Source organism: Labrus bergylta, chromosome 22, assembly GCF_963930695.1.
Source record: "Labrus bergylta chromosome 22, fLabBer1.1, whole genome shotgun sequence".
In the NCBI taxonomy this organism is placed as follows: domain Eukaryota; kingdom Metazoa; phylum Chordata; class Actinopteri; order Labriformes; family Labridae; genus Labrus; species Labrus bergylta.
Genome location: NC_089216.1, coordinates 3,557,118 through 3,580,160, shown reverse-complemented (window position 1 = coordinate 3,580,160; position 23,043 = coordinate 3,557,118). Strand labels below are relative to the sequence as shown.

At 41.0% G+C, this 23,043-nt stretch overlaps 1 protein-coding gene across 2 annotated transcripts in view; it reads left to right on the top strand.

Moving 5' to 3' along the window:
• The window catches only part of arhgap36 (Rho GTPase activating protein 36), a 50,415-nt gene that overhangs the window by 5,628 nt on the left and 21,744 nt on the right, over positions 1-23,043 (top strand). The window contains exons 1-2 of one of the 2 annotated variants that reach the window (XM_065951002.1): positions 10,667-11,514; positions 19,139-19,295. In XM_065951002.1, the coding sequence (XP_065807074.1) occupies positions 19,160-19,295 (136 nt within the window). In that variant the 5' untranslated portion in view covers positions 10,667-11,514; positions 19,139-19,159. Of the gene's footprint in view, positions 1-10,666; positions 11,515-19,138; positions 19,296-23,043 lie in introns of those variants that run through there. The other variant, XM_065951001.1, reaches the window with a different exon arrangement.

Sequence of the window (23,043 nt, the reverse complement as noted above, 5' to 3'; positions counted from 1 at the left end):
GAAAGGAGAGCGAAAAGAAGCAGTTGCAGAGTCGGGGATGTGATAAAGAAGTTTGTTAATCAGTAGCTGAGGAGATATTTATCACTCTCTGCTTTCCGGAAACAAAAGATAGCATCAGTGTTGGTGTGCATGCATCTGTTTGAGAATGCATGCACCCATTAGCACACGTGCATATTTGAAGATTTATACATGCAAAGTCATTTAAGTAGTTTTTTAGCTTCTGTTGCTGCTGCTTTGGTGTATCTAAATGACAGTCATCTGCATAGAAAGTGAAAAGCACGGCTGAACTTGCATTACCCTGGGGAAAGCCAACATCAGTCTTGATGCCTGCCTTCGCCTGTGATTTGTGTGTATGTGTGTGTGAATGTTTCCCACTGTCCGGGAAGATAAATTACGACAGGAAAACCTCCAGATTCCCACTTTTACTATCCCTCAGTGAATCTGAGGTGAGGAAAAGAAAACAGTGGAAACATGGACGAGACATCTTTTTCATTTTTATGCAAAGTGAGTCAGACTTTTGGTCCTCAAATTTTAACCGGCTGTTATTGCTTTTGTCTCTGGACATGGATCCGTCGTCCTCTTTAAGCCATCTGTACATCTGTGTCAGTCTTGGCAGCTCTTCATTCTCATCAGCATTTCAACTACATGATGAATCTTCTGCTGGTCAACCGCAAGCGTCAGTGTCAGAGTTGATTTACAGACTTCTGAGGCTGGAGGATCGTTCTAGACCTCAGCTCACATAGCACGACTACTCCGACACTTCCCAAGATGATGACAGGAGTTTAGCGTGTTTCTTTGTGGGGTTTGGTCACAAGCAGTGCCATGGGAGCAGCAATGCTGATGTTCCCGTGTGCCAAGTCTTTGACCTGTGGTTGGTGAGTGAGAAGCAGCATCATAGGGTAGCAAGGATGGAATATTTATGGCCTTCATCTAGAAGAGGGGTTCCCAAACCTTTCAGGGATTAGTTACTTCTGATGCTCCCTTTACACAGCAGCCTCTGCCATCAGTGTTCATGGATGTTAGTCCGTTTACCATTTACCATGCGGGAAAGGAGTCGCCCGCTTGGAGGAACAAAGCCTCTGTAAATGCGGCGCGCGCACTAACCGATTAAAAACAGCATCATTTAAAAGATTTTAGCCATTTTACATCTATGTCGTTGTATGTTTAATCGCCAACAGTCCAATAGGTTTGAGTGCATTAGAAGTTCTTATGAGATTGATGAACTGACATCATGGTTTTTAATCCCGATACACGCTGTGCTTGGAAACTGTGCTGTGCTGTGAGTCTTGGTTTTTAAGTAGATTTATTCCTGCCTCAATCATTTCAAATCTTCAAGTCTTATCCCTAAAACCCCTTTTCTTAATGTGACTTAGAGACGTTACACAAGCAGCGGGGCGACTTTTCAGTGACGAGGAGGGAATAAGAGAGGAACTTTCCAGGAACTTATTCTTCGAGACGGGAGGAAGAGTTTGCTTTATACATTTTGGGAAAAGCAGGAAATCACCAAGTTTGAGTCAATAAAGCATTTTGGCAGACACTACTTATAGATACTTTAAAGCAGTAAATTATAGAAATGAAGTATATCACATGTCAGTTGTTACATCACAGTGTCAGTGTGCAGGATATCAGAGACAGCAGAGCTCCAGGATCAAAGTCCTGGTTGGCATTTTCCATATTTCCTCTCTTTTCCCTGTGGAGGAATCCCCGCCCGCCCCAAAATGGTGCCCACATCCTAACACAGCTTTTATCATGAGATGGATGGTTGTGTCCGGGGTCGACCGGGTCAGAGCTGTCACCACGGCGACACTTCCTTTTATCGCCTGGCCTTTGTTAGCAGTGATACCAGATAATAGGAAACAACACTTTCTACTTTGTGTCCTCAATGAGTCAAAGATGACTTCATACATTTGGTACCTAATCAAACCTGATTTTAAAATGTGTATTTTGACCTTTACATTCTATGATGTGTGATTTGTAGTATCCTACTAGCATATGTGTTGTTGTAGAGTGCATCAAAATACAACCAACATATACAAATAGGAACAAATGAGTAGTTCATGGACCAAGAATGTAAAGTCCTGCTTTGACCAGGAACAATAACTGGCATAGTAAAACATAAATTAATCGGTAGAGTGGGTGGACATGATTGCCCACAGGCCTGTCTAAACATTTCCTTTTTTAGCTGCTTTTTGAAAGACTCAACATAGCCAGAAGAACTTATCGTTATGGGCAGGGAATTCCAGAGGAAGTCATTACTCCAAAACTTATTTGCATATTGCTATATTAACATTTATAATTTTGCATATTAAACCTTTAAGATGGATAATCAAGATGCATCTTGTGTTGATGTTTGAGCTTCAGAAAATAATGTATGGCATGAAGCAACAAGTATCTTATTGTTCTCTTGGTTGTACAATGACATTTTCATGCAAATTTAATCGCTATATTTACATACTCACATAGGTAAGTACTCAGTTTTCTCTCATTATGCCAGTCTTCATGCAACACCGTTCCCAAAAAATACCAAAATAGACTTCTTGTTCTTTAATTTTTTCCCCTTCCCCCCCCCCCCCCTTGCCCTCCTCTGGTTCATATCACTGTCGCAATAAATAAACCAAAACTTGGAAAAGCTCACCAGATCAAAAGAGGTCAAGAGCGAATGCCTGGTATGAACTCACAGGAGAGTGAATGCACCCCGACAGGAATAAAAGCATTTCCCTGTGCGCTGTCATGTTACAGTACATCTCCACGATGGCAAACGTGAGTCGTACGGCAACAAAGGCAGATGGAGATTACATCACATCTCCCCTCAAAAAATAGTTTGTTTAATCACAAATGTAGATTCCTGTTTCTTCTCTTGTTTGGAGGGAGATAAACTGAGAATGAAATAAACCTTTTGATGATAAATGTCTGTGTTTAAATGTCAACAAGCTCATTTTCAGCTCTTTTACTTGATTTTTTTAACGTCCACATGAAATAATCCCAGTATGTTCGCGATAACGTACAGCAGCAGGTATTTGGTTTTCAATGTCTTTGTCTTTGACAAGCCCCACCATAAGGCGGCCCTATGGGACTATTGCTGCATTCAGGTGCTCCTCAGATGGTCCCAGTTTCTGAGTTGGGAAATCGTTCTTCCGACTTCAGTGTGTTTTCAATTCTGAAAGTTGTAACGTTTTAACAACAGCAACAAACAGCATGAAAGCTACGAAGAAGATGTGTTGAATGTCTCTGTGACAAGTTATATTTGAGCTATTGATCAAAAGTATCTGAACATTAACTAACCATCTTGTGCCCCCCATGTGATGAAGGGATATGCCGTCAATTCGGCAAATTGGGCAATTTCCGAGTTGTTGTTCTGACTTAAGCTGGCGTTCATTCGCATTTTCCAACTCAGAAATTCATTTTCCGATGTGTCCGACACCACATGAGGGTATCAGCAAACAAAACAGAGGGATTTTTAATACAGTAAGACACAATATTAACTAAATTGTTAACAAAAGTCACCAAAGGACTAAATCAACAAGACAACACATAATCCCTGACTGAGAGGTACCACACAGCAGTCCCAACTCCAAAAGCTTCTCTCTCTCCTGAAGCCAGCATTGGCTTTTAGCACAGAGTTCAGGTACACCTTATTGAGTATCAGTAGCTTCACCTGGGCAGAGCTGGAGACAACCGAAGTGGAGACAGCACAGGGAACAACATACAGCCGGAACAAACAAGCAATTTCTGAGAAATCACCTTGATTAGAGACACATTCTTCCTGTAATAACGTTAAAACAGAGATATTTAAATGCAAAAATTCAGCTGAGGAATGTCTGTAAAAGAGGTTAACATGGAATTCTAGATTGTTATCTAATCAGGATAAGATGGCATTTCACTTTGTGACCTCATGGCAGTGAATCTGCTGCTTTGTGTCCCGGTCTCGGTTGTCATCTCGCATCTCATCTGTCGTTACACTCAGGCCAAATGTGGTTAAATGCTACAACAGGAGTAATGCGATAACGTTAGAAAAGGAAGGTTTTCTTTTAGTTTTGCTGCTAAAAAAAGGCAATGGAAGGTCACAGTCTGCTATAAAGGGACATCACTTGAGCTTTGCCTTGTTTCTCAAAGCATTTTAAGGGCTAAGATGAATCAAAGATGGCTGCTTTAACCTTTCAAAAAATATTGCAGATACATCTCTATGCACATTTAAAAAGACAAGAGAATCTAAAGAAACTACCAAATCTTCAGGAGAAACCAAAACTAACCGTTTCATTGAAGCTTAATTGAACTGACACTACTTTTATCAATGTTATTTAGAGGTAAGACATTTTAATTTGCAATGTTTTAAAACTGAAACACATTAAAGCCACTCTACTTATGTCAAAAAAAGTTGCTAAGTTGTGTATTTAGATCATTCCTAGAGCTGGCAACTGCCTGGGGCCCCAGACCAGTTGGGGAGCCCTGAAGGCTCACAAACTTTAAACCACAGCAGTGGCCCAAAATGTGCAAATTTTGCAATGACAGGAGACCTCCTTAAGGGGGCCCCATCTGACAGAACTCAACCTGTTACCCTGCTAAGCGTTGCGTGCATTGTTGCTGTGAAAACCAACGTTTGTCAATGAAAGTCAACAAAGAAAAATGAAAAGGATTATCCGTCTATAGGAGAGAAAACAGAAACAAGAAAAAAAAAAGGGAGAGACGTAAGTGTCGGGACAATGTCGGACATAATGGTGATTAATGCGGGTTGTAGCGAACCCAATTATTTCTTGCCTGGGGCCCCAAAACAGACTCGAGAATCGCCACTGATCATTCAAAATGTTTCCAACAACAAGATGCAAAAACACACTCTTATTATGCTCTTTATCTTTGAGGAGTGGCAGCTTGACGACATGAGGCTTTGATATACTTTTCCCCAAGCCAGATTCCCCAAAGTCTTCCTCAAAAATAAAATCCTCTCTTTGTTCTACCAACTCGCAGGGTTGATTTTGGTAATAAGGACCTGTGGGAGACAAAATAAAAGCCCGTCTTTTAAATTGCAGGAGGCAGAAAACATGACTCACCGTCATTATTTGTAGCTTTGTTGACTTTGAGATGTTCAGGCTCTCTTCTGTTTTCTTTTTCTTCTTCGTATGTCTCGCAGTTTTTCTTTCTGTGATCAGGTAATGGGAGAGTAAGTGAGCATGTATTGGGGTAGAGGCAGGATGATAAATGCGAGCGATCAAAGAAACACGATGTGAGTATTGGCAGAGAGCTGTTGGTGGGAAAGACAAACACATGCTGTTCATGTTGATAGAGTTGTTGGTGATTTTTAGGAATAGCAGTATAAGAGGTGGTACCACTTTTGGTTCAAACTGAGAGAACATCAAATGGATTGTGATCCCATGTCATTATTATTTGTCTAAAATATTCCAACTAAAGTTCAATGGATTGAATAACAAAGGTCCCCACAGACTGAAAGCTTGTGCCCATTAAAATATTTGTATTTTTTTTATATTCGCTAGCAGCACTCACAATCTCAGTTTCAAAATGCTTCTTACCCATGTTACTGTTGCTAAGTTACAGTAGTTGTCATAAAGCACTTATGCTTCCCTTGGTAGTAACCATTGAGCTTGGTTGAAATTGCTTTGTTTTCTTAATATTTGCTTAAACGTACTGACTATTAACTTTACATTACTGCCCCAAAACACTGACTGACAGTGACAGCTGACCGTGATCCTGACACTATCGTTACATTAACTAGCTAATGTTAGCTAATTAGCACTGACTCATACATGAAGCTGTCCGTTGTTTTGTAGACTTTTACTCACCGCCACAGCGTGTAAGAGAGGAGGATGTTTTTGAGGAGTGTGGACGCTGTCAGAGAGTGATGGCGCTGCTGCTGCTGATGATGATGATGGGTGTGGATGTAAACGTCCTGTTTAGAGAAAGAGAGAGAGAGAGAGAGAGTCAGAGAAAAGAAAGACTCGTTATCAAAATCCTCGCTGAAATCTTGTTTCCTCGGCCAGCCTTGGCATTTCCTCCTTTTTAAAATCCTCTTGTAAACAAAGACAGGGACAAAAAAGACATTAAGATGATGGACATTTGATATAGTTTTATTTCGGTTAATTTAACCAAACCTTGAGCCACTTCTTGTTTATGTCTGAACCTATGACTGATGATGAGACTTCTGGTTTCCTTAATGGGAAGAGATTAAACTGAGTATGGGAAGTGTGGGAACAGGAGGAAGTGATTATTTAAAGGGAAACAAAATATCTCTTGACTCCTTCACTGACAGAACTCCACAACCTGAGCCAACGACTCCATAAATCCTCAGACGTTCAAGCTTCTTGTTACGGAAACAGGAGGCGATGTAATTACTTTGACACTTTTATGGACACCACTCAGCTTACAAAAGCTCCTGACCTCGATATAAGACTGTTATTGTTGCACACACACAAACACTGGTGGATATATATAGCAACTTAACACGCCTGGGGCAGTCGTATATGTAGTGTGACGTTACCTGCGTTGGGGGCTGAGGATCATTTTTCCATGTCGCTATACGTGACCGAGCATCAGGCCGATGCATGATCAGGTCATTTAAAAACACACTCACAGAGAGTTAAGAGAGGCAGCAGCCCAGAACTTTGTTAATCTTGATGTTCTGTCAGAAAATCCCATTCCCTGGGAAAGATGTTTGAAACTTATTTCCACCACGTGGCGCCAATGCACCACAGACGTGCACCGCAGGAGCTGGTGCAACAATGAACGTGCACCACGGTTTATTAGTTTACCTGAGAAGAGAAGAAAGATCCAAACCCGGCTCTTAAATGGTAAGATGGATCGCGGACAACCTGAATGAGCAAATCACCTTCTGTACTTTAGAGCATGGGTTTCCAAACTTTTCAGCCCATGACCCCCAAAAATAAGGTGCAAGAGACTGGGGATCCACTCTGTCCATGGAGGTGGTTAAAACATTTACCGTTGTGCACAGCTGGGTACACGATCCAAACACTGGACTTAGAACAACATAAAAGAACAGCCTGAACACTGTAATATTATTTTCGGAATTTATTATGTAAAATTATAGAAGAATTAATCTCTTGATCTTTTTTTTTTTATATATATGTTTTGACAGTAATGGGTAAAATATGCCATTTTAAGTAATTTTTAATTTTGATGTGTTTGGAAGATTTCTCGCGACCCTCCAGGGGGTCCAGGGGGTCCCGACCCCAAGCTTTGGGAACCACTGCTTTAGAGAGTTTATCAAATAACGGACTACTATGACCGTCTCTGCCTTGGGCGCTTTTATTGTGAAATGCTGCGACATGAATCTACTTCCTGTGTGCCTCTAGAGTGAAGACACAGGTGATATAATGAAGCATAATGGATGGATGGATGGACTTTCGATCATGCATTGGCTGATTAATAAGTCATTAATCAGTGGCTTTTATAACTATAGCTCAAAGTTCGCTAGTAATGCGTCCACTTTGTTTCGTGCATTCAGACAAGGTGTAGTGGGTCTCAGAGTTCAGTAGATTGTCAGGAGCTTAAAAAGTTGTTTAGATAAGGAGTAAGTGTGCCTGTAAGCTGCAGTCCATTGGGTGATGCCATATTACTGCGTTCCTAGGAAAAAGGAGAGAGATTATTAAGCTGTTTAGCCACTTAGCATATCGTCCCAATGTTGAAAAATGATACTCAATAATGACTGATGAACTAATTAAGTGCAAAATTGTCGTTTTATTCCACAGAAAAAAAAAATGAAATACTGAATAATTTCCACATCTGTCAGTGTAGAAAGGGAAAACTATACTTTCAGTGCTTGAGACTATGAGGTTTCCTCACCAGTTGCGCATTGGACGTACAAAGATAAGACACCCAGTTGAAGGATTTATCAAACATATTCTGAAATGTCTTGATTAGAACACATGAGATTGGACACCATGACACTTCTTCACAGGTATTAAGATAAGATAAGATAAGGTAATCCTTTATCACTGCAAAGAGTGAACACAGTTTTGCAGCAAAGAGTGAACACAGTACACTATTTAAAGAAAAAAATTAAAATTAAAAATAAAAGAAAAATAGATAGATACCACAATATAGATTTAAAAAAATAGATTTAAAAACAAAGATCAGCTGAGCTGCAGTTTACTCCCCTGATCTGAAGTCAAGTTCTATGGTTAGGGAGAAGATCTTCCTCTTTACTGCTCGGAGAAGAAGTCTTTGCTCTTCTCAAGGTCAGGGATGTAATCAGAAAAGTTGCAACAGTCTCATCGTGTTTTTTTTTTTAAACTGATAAAACTTTGTATTACGAGCGGAAAATAAATGACAGCGCAAAGCAATCAGAAAAAAAAAAGATTTCACAGCGTCAGAGACAGTGAACACCCGCCTCATGTCTCTTATCCATTCATCATTATTTCACAACATTTCTGGGCTGGATAAAGTCGTCTTTAACACACGTAGATAACACAGATATCATGATGACCAGCTGTTATATATCTGCTTTAAATGGGTGTCTGGTTCTTTTAAAAACAGAAACATTACATTTGTGTTTGGAAATTTTCACTGAAAAAAAACCCCCAAAAGAACGTTTCAATGTTTTTCTTGACATTTATTTGGAGCTCCATTAGACAACTTCAGGACATTCAACACCCAAAACATTTTGAAAAGTGACAAAATCTAAGTTTAAAATGTGTGGAAACTGTTTTAAGCTCCTGTGCAGTCGATATTTTGGAGGTTTTATTGATATTTATTGGAAACAAAAAGACAAAACTAAAGAAGTAAAAGCAGTGTTGGACTAAATCACTGATCATTTTCTGTTGTAGTACCTCTTTAAGCCTGTAGGTGGGGGCAAAGTCAATGAAGTTCAATGTGCTGCTCCGACATGGATATCCTGGTTCAGCAGTGTGTGTGTGTGTGTGTGTGTGTGTGTGTGTGTGTGTGTGTGTGTGTGTGTGTGTGTGTGTGTGTGTGTGTGTGTGTGTGTGTTAATCATCCATCCTGTTTTTAAGAGCAGACCTCAGAGTCAGCACTCGACTTTTTTAGGACATGATGAGACGTACAACCTCTCCTCGCCATCCGCGACTTTTTCGACCTGGAAATGTACGTCGGAGTTACAGGAAGCAAGGAGGATCATAGATGACACACACACACACACACACACACACACACACACACACACACACACACACACACATATCCATGAGATCAATGGAGCAGGTCACAGTGGGGGTCTCTTAGTCCCGTGATGAGCACATTTCTACATTATGTAAGAGGAAGATGATCTCGTTCTCTCCCGTGTGGGATGAAGGAGGATGTAGAAAAAGTTTGAACGCTATGATATTCCCAAAATGAAATAAATAAACTAATTCAGTATAAACTCACTCGACGGCTCTCTAAATTTCCCCGTTCAAATCCTCCATTGACATCTCACAAACTCCTTTTCATCCACAGATTGAAGCCTGTAACCACGGCAACCAGCCCAACCCCAACACTCAGGACTGTAAAACTTCTTGTTTGTTGCTCTGGTTTGTTTTTGTTTAGTCTCCACTGTCTGTTACTGCTGTAAGTTTATTTGCGATGCTCAGGGGTCCCGAGCGCTGAACTCCGCCGGGGGGGTCAAAAGGTCGCCGTGTGATCTGTTTTAGCCGCTGTTGTTTGAGCTCACAGCTGGAGTGCTGACGGACATTTTCCAGACTTGTTTCCACACATTCACACACACTGAACTCTGCACAGTGGACAGAAATCGGAGGGAAGATTTTTTTCCTGCAGGATTTGATCAATTCATTGATTTACACAACAAAACACACACACACACACACACACACACACACACACACACACACACACACACACACTCCTAACTTTGGAAGTAGCTGAGTTATCATACAGTATGAAGCCCAGGAAATGAAAGAGCTTCAAGTTAGCAGACCAACACTGTCACACTGAAGAAGAAGAAGATATTCCTTACACTCTGTTGTTGCGATATGCTGCACACACAGTCTGAAACACACACAGGTTGTGACAGGTTAAACTGAGCCCAGCTTTAGAGATGAAGCATGAAGATTTTCAAAATAAAACCAATTGTGTAAAAAAAAGAAGAAAAGTTGCAAACATCAGGCGGGTTGATGAAAATAATAAACTACTCTGTGGAGTGAAACTGGTTGTTTATATAAATATTAGAAGAGGGAGCACTTTTTCCACATGGGAATTATTGGAACACTTGAACTTGTTGACCTTTCAGGAGAGGATTGTTTGGAGTGGATGGGGCGGATTTTTGCATCATTGTGTGATTTTTCTTCGGCTATAAATTCAGATTTAGATTCTGAATAGACAGATCCAGCTAACTCTGGCATCACGCTGGGCTCAGGCAGCTTTAAAAGAATAGAAATATTGTTAACTTTTGAAGAATTTTGATGTTTAAAAGAAGAAGGACAAATAAACAAAATAAAAGTTTTGCTTGAGAGCTCTTCTTCTCCTCTCTCAGCGTCTCTCTCTCTCTCTCTCTCCTGTCGGTCCTTTTTATAGAGCTTTTATCCCGTGTTTTAATCCTCCTCCCACTCACAAGCTCTCCCTCCCTCATTACCTCTCCTTCCCTCTGCCCCTCTCACCTCCTTTCCTTAATTCTCCCCCTCTACTATTACCCTCTTTATCGCCCTCCTAAAGTCGTCTTTTCCTCCTTTGCTTCCTCTCTCTCCTCTTTTCCACTTCCATTCTTTCACTTTTTCCCCCTCCCTCTTTAACTCTACCTGCCATTGTCTCCTCAGTTTCCTACCTCCTTTCCCCCCTGCATCCTAAGCTTTATCCTTTACTTCTTCCCCTTCTTTCTCATGTCTACCTCCTTTCCTTCCCTGGACCCTCATTTCCCTCTCACACCTCCTACCTCTCCTGTCGTCTTCCCTTTTCTTCCTCATCCTCACCCCGTCCTTTTTCCATCTTTCTTCCTGTCCTGCTTCCTTAAGTCGTTCACTTCCTACTTATCCTTCCACACTATATTATATCCTGTTTTAGCCCCTTTTCTTACTTCCTACTCCCTTCTTTCCTTCTCTCATTTCTCTTTCTGTATCTAAATCCACACATGCACAGCAGGACCTGTGAGGGGGGCTGCATGTGAAAGATCAGTAGGGGGGGTCGATGCCTTGCCTAAGGGCTCCCTTCTCCAGGTCCCTACTTCTCTTACATCCTCTCCTTCCTTATTTCCTTCTGCCCTCACCTCTCCTCCCCCTCCCTTTCCTCTCTCCTCCCCTCTCTCTAGTGTTTATGTTCTCAGCTCTTAAAAGTCAAGTCAGTCTGTGGTGCTCCTCCTCCTCCTCTTAATCTAATTCACTTCTCAGCCCTCCCTTCCTCTCTCTCTCTCTCCCTCTCTCTCGCCCTCTCGCCCTCTCTCCCTTGCTCGCTCTCTTGCTTCTTTACCTCAGAGCTCTGATCGTCTCGCTCAGCTCAGATGTGTTTGTGGGTTTGAGCAAACTCTGGATGACGAGCGCAGAGAGAAGCTACAAGGACCTAAAGTAAAGGGATTTAAATTTAAAGTGAGACGCCCCGATACAGGTACAGAGTGTGTGTGTTTGAATGTGTACGTGTGTGTGTGTGTGTGTGTGTGTGTGTGTGTGTGTGTGTGTGTGTGTGTGTGTGTGTCAAGTGCACTTTGAGATCTCAGAATCTGTCTGATGTTTGATTGTCAAACCTGAACCATTTTTTTAATTTTCGCTTTAATTTGATATTTAAAAGTTTACAGGAGAAATATTCAACTTTAGTTTTGTGTCTTTGCGTGTGTGTGTGTGTGTGTGTGTGTGTGTGTGTGTGTGTGTGTGTGTGTGTGTGTGTGTGTGTGTGTGTGTGTGTGTGTGTGTGTTGTGTAGACAGAAGTGTGTTTACACGCCATCATTGTGAGGACTCTTGGCAATGCAGGATTCTCAGAACACACATGAGCACATTTCAGGGTGAAGACTTGGCTTAAAGTTAGTTTCAGGTTAAACTCTGACTTCAGGAAATACTCTTAACTCAAGGTTATTTACTTTGAAGTGATTTAAATTAAACTTTTTGTTGCTTTATATTCACCAAAATGCTGCAAAACGAAGATCAGGAGCTCCCAAATGTTGCCATGCCAAGGACCCCGTGATAGCATTACCCTCTTGAGATCAAGACGGGTTATTCCACTTCATTTTTCTTTGTTGACTGTCATTGACTTAATTTGATTTTCTCAGCAATAATGCACAAAGCCCTTAGCGGGGCAACGACAGTGAGGGCTGTCAGATGGGGCCCCCTTAGGGAGGTTTCCTGCTGTCATTAAAAAATGTGCTCATTTTGGGCCACTGCTTTGGCTTAAAGTTTGTGAGCCCTCAGGGGCGCCCACTGGTCAGGGGGCCCCAAGCAGTTGCCTGCCTTGCCTGTAGACAAGCAACACCTCTAGCACCCCCTGGAGACTCCCCGAGGGGTCATGACCCTCACTCTGAAAAATAATGACATCGATAACCAGTGTGTCAGTGTGTGTTTGTTTGAATCATTGTGGAGATCTCTGTTGTAGTGCTTTAAAACTAGAGGTGCACAGATTGAGCAAATGTTTAAAGTCACTATTGAGTTTCTAATGTTTTTTTTTTCATCCCTTCATTGTAATTCTTCTGTCTGTTTTTCTAATGAGCCATGTGACTGGATGTAGTTAAATCGCTGTTAGCAGTCTCTGCTCTTGAAACTCGTGTTGTAGTCAAGACCACACTAACCGAGACCCGAGTGCTACGAGACCAAGACAAGACAGAGGCATTTAGGGATCGAGGCCGAGTCAAGACCAAGGCAGGACGAGACCAAGACCATAAATATCACAGAAAATCATCATCTTTTGTGTAGGGGGCAAGGCAGGAAGGTTGCTACTGTAACCAGGGGAAAATCTAATTATGAATGAATTATAGTCACCGGAACAAAATGCTTTAGATTCCGAGACGAGCGAACAAGAACTTCAAAAGCTGGACCAACACCGATTTCAAGTTCTACAACACGACTTGAAACGTCACTGAAACATTTCTTACAAACTGCATGATCTGTCTCAGAGACGATGCAAGACTCCAACAATTCCCACATCTTCCATCATGTTTTACTCTGAAAACGAATCCATTCGCCCAACAGGTGGTGACGTGTTCCGTCAGATGAAAACTATCTTCTCTGAGCGGTTAGCTAAACTATTTTAATGATCTACCTTTTGAAAAAAAACAAAAAAAACACACCTTTACTCAGGAAATCACATGACGTCCATGTGCAAACACAAGATGATAGCCTCAAACCACATCTTTAGTTATTGATGTTATGTTGAAATCCTCACAGCGGGGAGGTGTGTGAGATCCTGAGAACTGTCTGAATGTGTGTGTGTTTGAGGGTGTGTGTGTTGTAAGATGCCAGTTTAGTCAGCTTTAACACAATGTGTTCACTGTGTCTTTAAACTGCCCAGGGGCCAATTACTTCCTACTGTGTGTTTACGTACCAACATCTTGAGTGTCTCTTTAAGTGTGTGTGTGTGTGTGTGTGTGTGTGGGAACCTTGTGTATGCATACTAATGCACTCCAGGCTCGGTTGTGATGCCTTCTCTGAGAGCGTCATAATGAGACCGGCTGCTGTTCCTGATTCATTTCATGTAAACAATAATATGAAGATAATGTTCCTTCATTAGAGACGATCGCGGAGCGGCAGCAGGAATACGGCACGTTATTTATGTGTCCTTCTCAGCAAAACGAGGAAAAAAAACCTCACAACAAATTAACTTTTATTTCCTGTTCAGGAAAAAAAACTTAAAATGAAACACTTTGATTCAAGTTTAAAAATAGAAATTCATTGTTAAAATCAGACTTTACATGTCTTTCCAATTTATCCTTTCTCTGGTGCCATCCTTCTGTAGGATGACTTTCTGCATTGTGAGTGTGCATGCCGTATGTAATCTGTGTAATATGCACATTATGAGTAACACTGTAACACCCCTGAATGCATTTAAAACCTAAAGCAGAATCAGGTCGCTGCTTACGCTCCACTGATTCATTTATGTTCTCATACAGAGCCGGTAGAAAGAGGCCGACTGTGAACTTATTGTACGTAACCGATGAAGTAGGGAGGCCTTCAGGGCAGCGCATTAACATGGAAGAACGTAGTGTTCGGTACTCACACTGAGGTCTAAATGACCCCCGGAGCTCAGAGAACACAGACCTCTGTTTGACTTCCTGCCGGGAAGAGAAGATGCCTTATCTGTGATTTTATCTGTGAGTAAGACGAGGAGGATTTCATGAATGCAGTTTGGCCTTTATGAGGTAGGAAGATAGTAAAAGAGTATTACGATCCTAATTCATGTTCAACAACTTTCTTACTTTCTACCAATAAGCGATGATGAGGAGATTACTGAGAGCAAACTCTTAAAGGTCTATTAGTTACAGAATATGTTCATGTCAGATAACTCCTCATTTCCACATAATCTGTGTGCGCTGAAGTCTATCGATCAATCAATCAATCAATCTACAATTCTACAATTCACTTAGCAGACGCTTTTATCCAAAGCGACGTACATCAGAAAATAAGAACAACACGAGCAAGGATCTAGAAAAAAGGGAACAATGTCAGTAAGAGCAAACGATCAGCTTTGAGTCTGATTGGACACACAGGTGCTGACAGGAAGTGACCAGAGGCAAAGCACAACATTGAGGGCAGTTCTTGAGAGCTCTAATCAGTATAGAAACCATCTTATAAGTCGTCGTTATCAAACAAAAACCATCGTCATTACCATCATCATCATCAATAATATGGAGACCATCATCATTAAGTTAGTAGGTATTCATGAAAGAGCTTTAGCGTTTTCTTAAAGGAGCAGGCCGTGCAAGAAAGTTTGTCAGATATCGTTTTGCTCCGTTGGATTTTGCGTGCCATAAATTTTTTTATTTGTCATTGGAAAATTTGAACACTTTGGTCCGTTGCTTTGTTTTTTTGTTAATTTTGTGAGCCCTCAGTGGCCACACATATTTGCCTGCCTTACCTGTTTACAAGCAGTGCTTTTGAGGAGGGCAGAGCTTACGACCTATACTGCAGTCAGTCAGCCAGCAGGGGGGAGCTCCAAAATGGTTTGGCTTCACTTTTGGGGGAGCTGTCATACTTCTACAGGATCTAGTGTCTGTTAGAGAGGAAGCAAAATGAGAAATGTCCCCACACACGATAATGAAAATGTCCGATAATTATGTAAAGTCAGCGTCAGCATCAACAATTAGAACCTTCCAGTAATTCAGAGATTATAAACAACCTCCTCACCTTCTGCTGATGAGCGAGAGCGAGCAGTTTCATTCATCTTTGTCTCATTAACGCTGTTTAACCGAGAAGTGAGGGGCAGGATGAAAAGCAGAGGTTAATGATGAAAAACACAAAGAAATAATGAACATAAGCACCCATGGGATAGAGGGATAGGTACAGCAGCCGAATACAGGTACAGCAGCCAAAGAGGAGTTAAGGGAGAGAGGAAGTAGACAGCTGAGAGATTTTAAAACGACTAAAAAGTGAATGAGATTTGGTTTGGAAGGAGAAGAATTTGGAATGTAGAAGAGGAGAAGCATCTGTTAGCCATCAAAGCGTATTTATTCAACTTTAATCAGGTTAGCGGTAACACACATCAGACCTCTCGCTATTTCATCACACACGTAAAGGCTTTATTGTCCTTCCAGAAAAAGTTTAAGGGAATGTAAAGACCTCCAAGAAAAGTAGGGTGCAGTATGAAATTCAAAACGGCTGTAAAAGACACAAATGTCTAAACATCAGGGCATGAAATTGAAAGTGTTAGCAGCTGTTTCTTTGTACAGATTGTCCCTGATTACAATGAGTCCTCCTGCTATATCTGTTTGAACTCCTCGAGTATTCTGCCTCATCAAAAAGTATTACCTTGTTCTCGCTAAAAGCTGATTCACGCTCTGATCTGAACTCCCTGTTCACCTTCAAAGAAATCCCTGGATTTGCGTCAGATTCCTTTTGAAATGAAACCTCTTAAGAGACCTTGTGGGGCCTTTGTGCATCTCCAAATATAAAAGCATTTGTTCATTCATGGAGCTCAGTCCCAGTTGGATAGTTTACAATGATGATGGCAGATTTACCGCTCAATTTATGATGATAAATTTAAAAACAGAAGGTTGCAAATGTTGCATTTATAGCAGACAAAAGCCAGCTTCTCTTTCTTTATCGGGGCTTTTGTTTTCAGTAGATGAAATCACAACTTTGGTCCTTTAAGTTAAAAAAAGAAAACCTCAGCATCCTTACTTTGCTGCAGGTTATTATTGGAATATGATTTACTGAGTGATTGTATTCTAGTTTTGCTCAATAATTAGGCTCTTGGTCAAATCTACCAAATATCTCCTTTGGATTAGATCATAGTTGTGTTGCTTGAGGACTTAAATTCTTTGTACTCCTCCTTTCCTCTATCTTCCTGTATGTTTGGTTAACCATGTGGTTAGTATTGTCCTCCTTCCTGGTATTGACTGCAGCTACAATTAGACAGAACATCAAACCTGTACTCTGTTTGTTTCATCTGCTCTTTGAAAGTCATAGCAAGGTGGCTCCTAACTTAAGAGAACCAAATGTCTTATTAGTTTTAGGTATTTGTTTGAGTTTGATCTCAAAATCACTTAATACCCTTCGCTTTTTAGTCCTCAATGTAATAAATACCTCATGCATCAACTTTGTCTACGTTGGTGAAAAATACTGGGAAAAATCTGATAAAATGGAGTTACAGTCATGATACATTAGTGTATTAAAGTACAGTGTTTTCATGTTTAAATAAAGGTGTGTCCAGCTTTAATACAAACAAAGAAAAGAAACCGGGGACCTGGCAAAGTTTTGGTACCCAAACATTGCTATAAGTCCGTTGAAAATCAGACAATATGCAAGAGTTTGCTTGCAAGTTTGTATGCACTCATTCCTTTCCTGAGAAAGAGTGGCCTGACTTACATAACTCTGATCAACATATCCTGAGTCACAGAGCCGAAAAGTCTTCAATCAGAGCTACAAACAGATGAATCATCGTGCGATGCCTTTAACCTAAAGAGACCAGCTCCCCCTTGGACCCAGATCCAAGCTTCAAGGGCAGCACACCTGAAACTAATTTTCCCTGTTTCCAGACACACTTTGGGGACAAAAAAGAGTAAGTTTTGTGAGTGGGTAGCAAAGCAAAGACTGTAGTTTCCAGCACTTTGCTGCGGATTACGTTACATAAGTACGAGGGAAGCAGGTTAAGTATAGCTTTATAGATAAAGACGTGCCCATGATTTTGGCTAGGAGTGGGCAATGCAGGCAAGCCAACTTGAGCATACAGAGTACAATGATGAGTGAGAGACCCACGTTTTTTTATGAACCTCAATGCTCACTGGTGTACAGTATCTACAGATGTAAGGCATATACAGCTTTAATTACAAAATAGAAAATATATTACGCCGACATGTGAAGAAAACTACCTGCATCCTGTTGCAACAGAGCCAGAATATTTGATTTTAACTTATGTACGACTTATCAGAGGCTTGTCATAGTTTTGGATTTTGGGGTGGCCAATCAGATTTCAAGGGGGCCCCATGCCCCCCCCCCCCCCTGGCTGCACCCACTATGGGCACACCCCTGTATCCATTGTATGATCATATTTTATATTGTTTGACACATCAGAGTGCACATCTGCTCCACCAAAAGAGAAAATATATGTGATAATGTAAAGGTTTACTTTCTTAAAACAGACTGTCCATAGGTCAAGACGCTTATCCTAAATGTCAGCTCTTACCACAGACATTTGAGTCATCAAACCAACGTCTCTATAGTGATGTTTTTCCACTCAACTCTGTTTTTCTTTGGGGATATGTGCTGTCACCCATTTCGAGGCCTCACAAACCTCTGTGGACGACTATGATCTAGTTGAAACCACAGCGTGATCGTCTGGTTACGTTTAGCATTAAGGCCAGGGCAATTTTCCCCAATCATGCTGTGCTGTGTGGTTTGAGGCAAGCTAGATTATAGACATAAAGTAAACAAATGCACACATATACAGAGGAAAAGAGCATACAGATTAAGGCAGTCATTGTAAATCACCATGAAAGTTTAGAGTATTTCAGTAAGAATGCTTTGGAGGATGAGATAAGGTTTGAGGCTGATTGCTTACAAAACAGTGACTGAAGGTTTGAACAAAGTTTGGTTGCACTCGATGGGGTCTTATATATGTTTTTCACAAAAGCACCCTGAAAATTTCTATAAAATTTCAGGACAGCCTGTCCGCTCATGGTATGAAGTTTTCTCAGTCGGATCAGGGTGGGGTGGGGGCTCTCAGGAGGCAAGAAATTATGTAGAAAGGGCTCTATATCAGTGCTACTCGTACAGTAATTGGATGTATTCACAGAATCAATGAAAGAGTGGAAAAGAACATGCGACTCACCCTGAAAATTTTTAGTTTTGTGCATTTGTCAAAACATCATGTAGGAATTTTGCTTATTGTACTTAAGCGGCAAATTACATTTCTATTTCTGTTCTCAAACTACCTGTTTCACCAAAAAACCTCAGACAAACTGAAGACCTTGTGAGCCCTCAAACATTTTGTGTATGTTTGCTGATGACAACACAAAGATCTCTGAGAAGAAGCCCAATCATTGCAAAAAAAAAAAATCGCTTTGGACCAACCCATTGGAAACAGGAGTTCAGCCTATCAAAGCATCTGGACGCTTCAGACAAATGTGTTAATGTTAATTACAAAAGTAATTATTTATTGAGTTAAAGCTTCCAAAGAAAACATCTGTTTCAGACCACAAAAAGGGATAAGCTCACACAACTTCCAACCGTCCACAAGGGATTATTTTGAAAATGTTGTATTGCACTAACAATAGTTGTTTTCTATTTATTTATAATTGTGTTGCATAGCAGCGGTTTAGTCAGTGATTAATGGATTTCATAAGACCCCAGAGCTCTGGGAGCAATGGAGCAAAAGTGTGTGTGTACAGTACAGCAGTGGAAGAAGTATTCAAATCATTTGGTAAATGATTAATAACATGCACAGGCAACTGGGCTGGTTGAATATCTTCTTTAGGATTTACCATGACCTGGATGACTGAGAACCTACACAGATATATATGGTATGGTGTTGTGATGAACGTGAGCAGACTTTTTAGAGATCTTAAAATGACTATCTCTTTCCTGTCGGCAGGGGGACCACACGTGGACGACCATGTTGGGTCAGAGTGTGCGGTTGCAGCCGGTGCCCATCCAGAGCCTGTCAGAGCTGGAGCGAGCCCGCTTACAGGAAGTGGCCTTATACCATCTGGAAGAGAGGGACCTGGACTTTAAGATCAGCATCCCAAAAGGTAAGACAATATGGAAAGAATTCACCCAATTACTACATTTTTGTTTTCTTGTCTGTTAGATGTACCTCGTGCCTTTGTGGTAACCAAACAATGACACAACTTCAACTAGTTTTAACGTAGGGTATAGTGTAGACTTTACACCACAACTTATGACAGAACTTACACAAAGTTTGGGGCAACAGGCCACAGTTCTATGCTAAGATATGCTAAACAAGTGAAACGTTAAGATTTGCCTCTTTGTACAGACTCAATAATGGCACCACTGTCTTTGCAAAAACAAGCCTATTCCCCAAAACGTGTGGACCAAATTCATCATTTTGGAAGTCAGCTTCCAAACTGCAACTTTCTAAATTCACATAAACCTCTGGCCTTTTGTGTAATTTGGTCATTTCTAATTTTTTAGCTGTGGAACACCATTCAGGTTCATTGGATTTTAGTTGTAATCTTGGATGTAGGTTCAGATATGCCTTAAGATTTTCACTAAGCTCTGCAATAATATAACTCTTGTGACTCAGTTGAAAGCTTTGGGTTAAAGCAAGTCGGGGTCAGGATGCAAACATGTCTTTCTGAAGAGGCTCTCAGATTGTAGAGGTATAATAGATAAGCACACAATTCCGTTCCACTTCCTATGTTTGGTCTCGGCTTTGGAGACGAGGCTCAGCCTTGACGTTAAAGACGCAAGCTCATGATGACATTTTAAACAAAATGTGAGTAGTGGGAGTTTCTTGGTTGGACCGCTCTTTATCGCGTGGACAACCCCTCCAGCGGTTTAGCAGCCACAACAGCGAGTGAATGTGTGGAATGAGCTCAAAGCAAGAAGACGAGGAGGTTAAGATTCTGCACTCGGTCAAACTCTGTGCACATGTGTAAGCAATCCCAGCTGTCAGATATGATAAGAAGGGGGCAAAGGATACAGCATGATTTGTGCAGAGATTCCCTCCATATCTCAGACACTTTTCTTGAGTGCAGTTTACATTTACATCTTGTTTTTATCTCTGAGGTCCTTTGTGGTTCTTTTGTAAAAATGTGGGAAAAACTTGGTTGATAAAAAGCAACATCTGGTGCTAAGAAAAGTTAACAAACTGTGTGTGCCAATATGGGAAAAGATGCAATTTCAGATGCTTGACATTTGACCAAGTTGATGTTTTCCTGATGAAGCGACGAGGCTCTTCTCACAGGGATGATCTTGGCTTTCTCTGCTTGGAGAAAACACAAAAACAAGCTCATGGGAAACTGGAGCCAAACAATTTTGACTTTCCCAGCTCTGAACACTATCTCGAAAACAATCTTGGATGCAAATGTTTTAGTACCTCTAAGGGTCTGTGTCCATAGTGGTGGTTTTTGTGCTGGCAGCGCTCATGACCTCAGTTTCAGAGGGCTTCTCACCCATGCTTGTTATTGCTAGGTTACGAAAGTAAGTGCTTCCCTAGTGACCATTCGGCATGTTTTACATCAGCTCTAGATCTGGAAGTCATATTAGTTTCTGCTCCGGCATTGTTGATGTCAAAGCTGATACAAGGAGTCCCACCCCTTCTTGATCATGATTGGTCAATGAAGGTGAAGTGACATTTTTGTTCTGTACTGTTGACCCACCGGTTCCTAACCCAAGTCCCCACAGCTTGAGCTACTGCCTCCCCGGATTTTCATCCACTCAAAGTAGTGATTGATCACGTATTCTTCCAAATGGGAAAGGGGTTCAAACACTAAGAAATACTATCTAGGTAGCTCAACACATACATTAACTTTTCACCCGTTGATTCCCCTTGCTATTTAAGAGTCAATATGAAGGAAAGCACTGAAAAGAGCAGCATTCTTTATTTTGATTTCCATTAAGGTTAAATTTTGTCAAAATATCCGTCATCAGTTGGATGTAATCACGGCACCAGCTGGCATCATCATTTGAGAGACTGGAATCCTAATGTCTGCATACCACAAAGTAATGACGACCAACTGTCTAGCGATGTCTGCCATATTTTGGGTCAAGACGACTCTTGAATAAAAGTTGGTAAGTCCAAAAAAAGTCATGAAATGACATATTGGACAAGATGTTTTTTCAGTTCAAAACACATTTACTGATTATTTCTGATACAGTCTGCAATGGGAAGCTGCGAAACCAACAAACATCTTTGTAATCTTTGCCGAGGGTGTGAATTCCCTTGGGGTCGGGAGGGGAAAATATGTCTCTGTCGCTTTTCCGAATCCTTTTTCACATTTTGTTTTCCTTCGTACTTGACAGTATCTTCTTGACAGTTAAGCCACCATGCTAGACATCAGCAAAGTACGAGCAATTCTGTTTTTGTTGTCGTCAAGCCTCTATTTGGGCCCTGAGTTGTGTTTAATAGACTTTTTCACTCATACCCGGAGGACATTCCTCCACACTCTTCCTCTGCTGATGTTTACTTGCACATGCATTCCTCTTCTTGCCGCTGGAATACTCCCTTCTTTGAAATATTGTTTATGTGCAACCGTCTTATCCAGCTGACCTCCTAATCTCTAAATCCAGCCAATAAAGCGGCATCCTTTCACCAATAAACTGTAAATATTTAAAACACCTCGCAGGCTACAGACTGGGAGGTTTTCTCTCTGTTTATCGGTGCTGGAGGGATCGGTAAGGTCATGGCTAAGAAACAAAAAGCAACTGATTGTAAGAGTGATATGTGTGTAGTACTAGGACTAGTGTGTGTGTGTGTGTGTTGTCTATGTGTCAGTAGCCGTTCTCCTGGGAGACTGGTCAGTGTGTAAGCTTCTTTTCTCAGACTGTATGCTCTCTCCTGTACCGTTGGACTGTCTCGGGGTCATTGGCCTTTGACAGGCTCAACTTCGACCAGACTGCTGATTCAATCAGACCCAGTTTACGCATAATGGGGCTCAATTAACCTCTAGTTCATCTGCTTATGGACATCTTCAATCTCAATCCTGCAAAGTAACGTTTCAAAGTCGGTATCTTTCCTCGCTTTTGCCCACAGATTTTGGCGTCTTCTCTGCAGATTAATCGTTACACGAGTTAAAAAAAAAGCTCTCTACAAATAGTGATCAGTGAACGATACAGGGTTACCTTTAATCATTCAGTCACTGAGTTTTTGGCCGGAAGGCACGAGCAGGTCATCAACTTCTTAGATGACATAATGCCTAAGTCATTGTTCCTGTTCTTAAAATGTAGGGCCATCATTCACTCCCTTTTAGCTCGTTTTTGGTCTCCACCAACTACCGAGGACAACATCTGACTCTTTAGCTGCTATGCTATGTTGATGCTAACTTTGTCTTTCTTCTGTTTGGTGGTGAACTACAGAAGCCCTAAGAAGACATGCATCCATACATTTGATTTATTTGACCCCGGTGACGTTTACTTACTTCTAAATATTTATTTCAGATCTTGACTTAATTATCTCGTATCGCTGAAGTTGCAAAAGAACAAAACAAAAACATGGAAATAAGCTTAACCTAACTCATTAGTTTCCAAGATCGATCCAAAGAAAAAATCAATTGGACAATATAAAAAACAAACTATTAGATCTACCCCAATACCAGTGGCTTTCAGATAATTGTCTCACGGGATTTTAATCAAATCAATCCATCCATAATTGAGGATGACATGTTCTTAGTTTGGTTCTCAGGGCATCATACATCCTGTGAAACCCTGCTGTCCCTGTCCTCCTTCACTTTCAGAAAGTCTTGGAGTTTTTTTTTCTCTTAGCCCCTTCTTCTTTTATTATCTTCAGGGATTAATGTAAACTCTTAGTCATTGGTT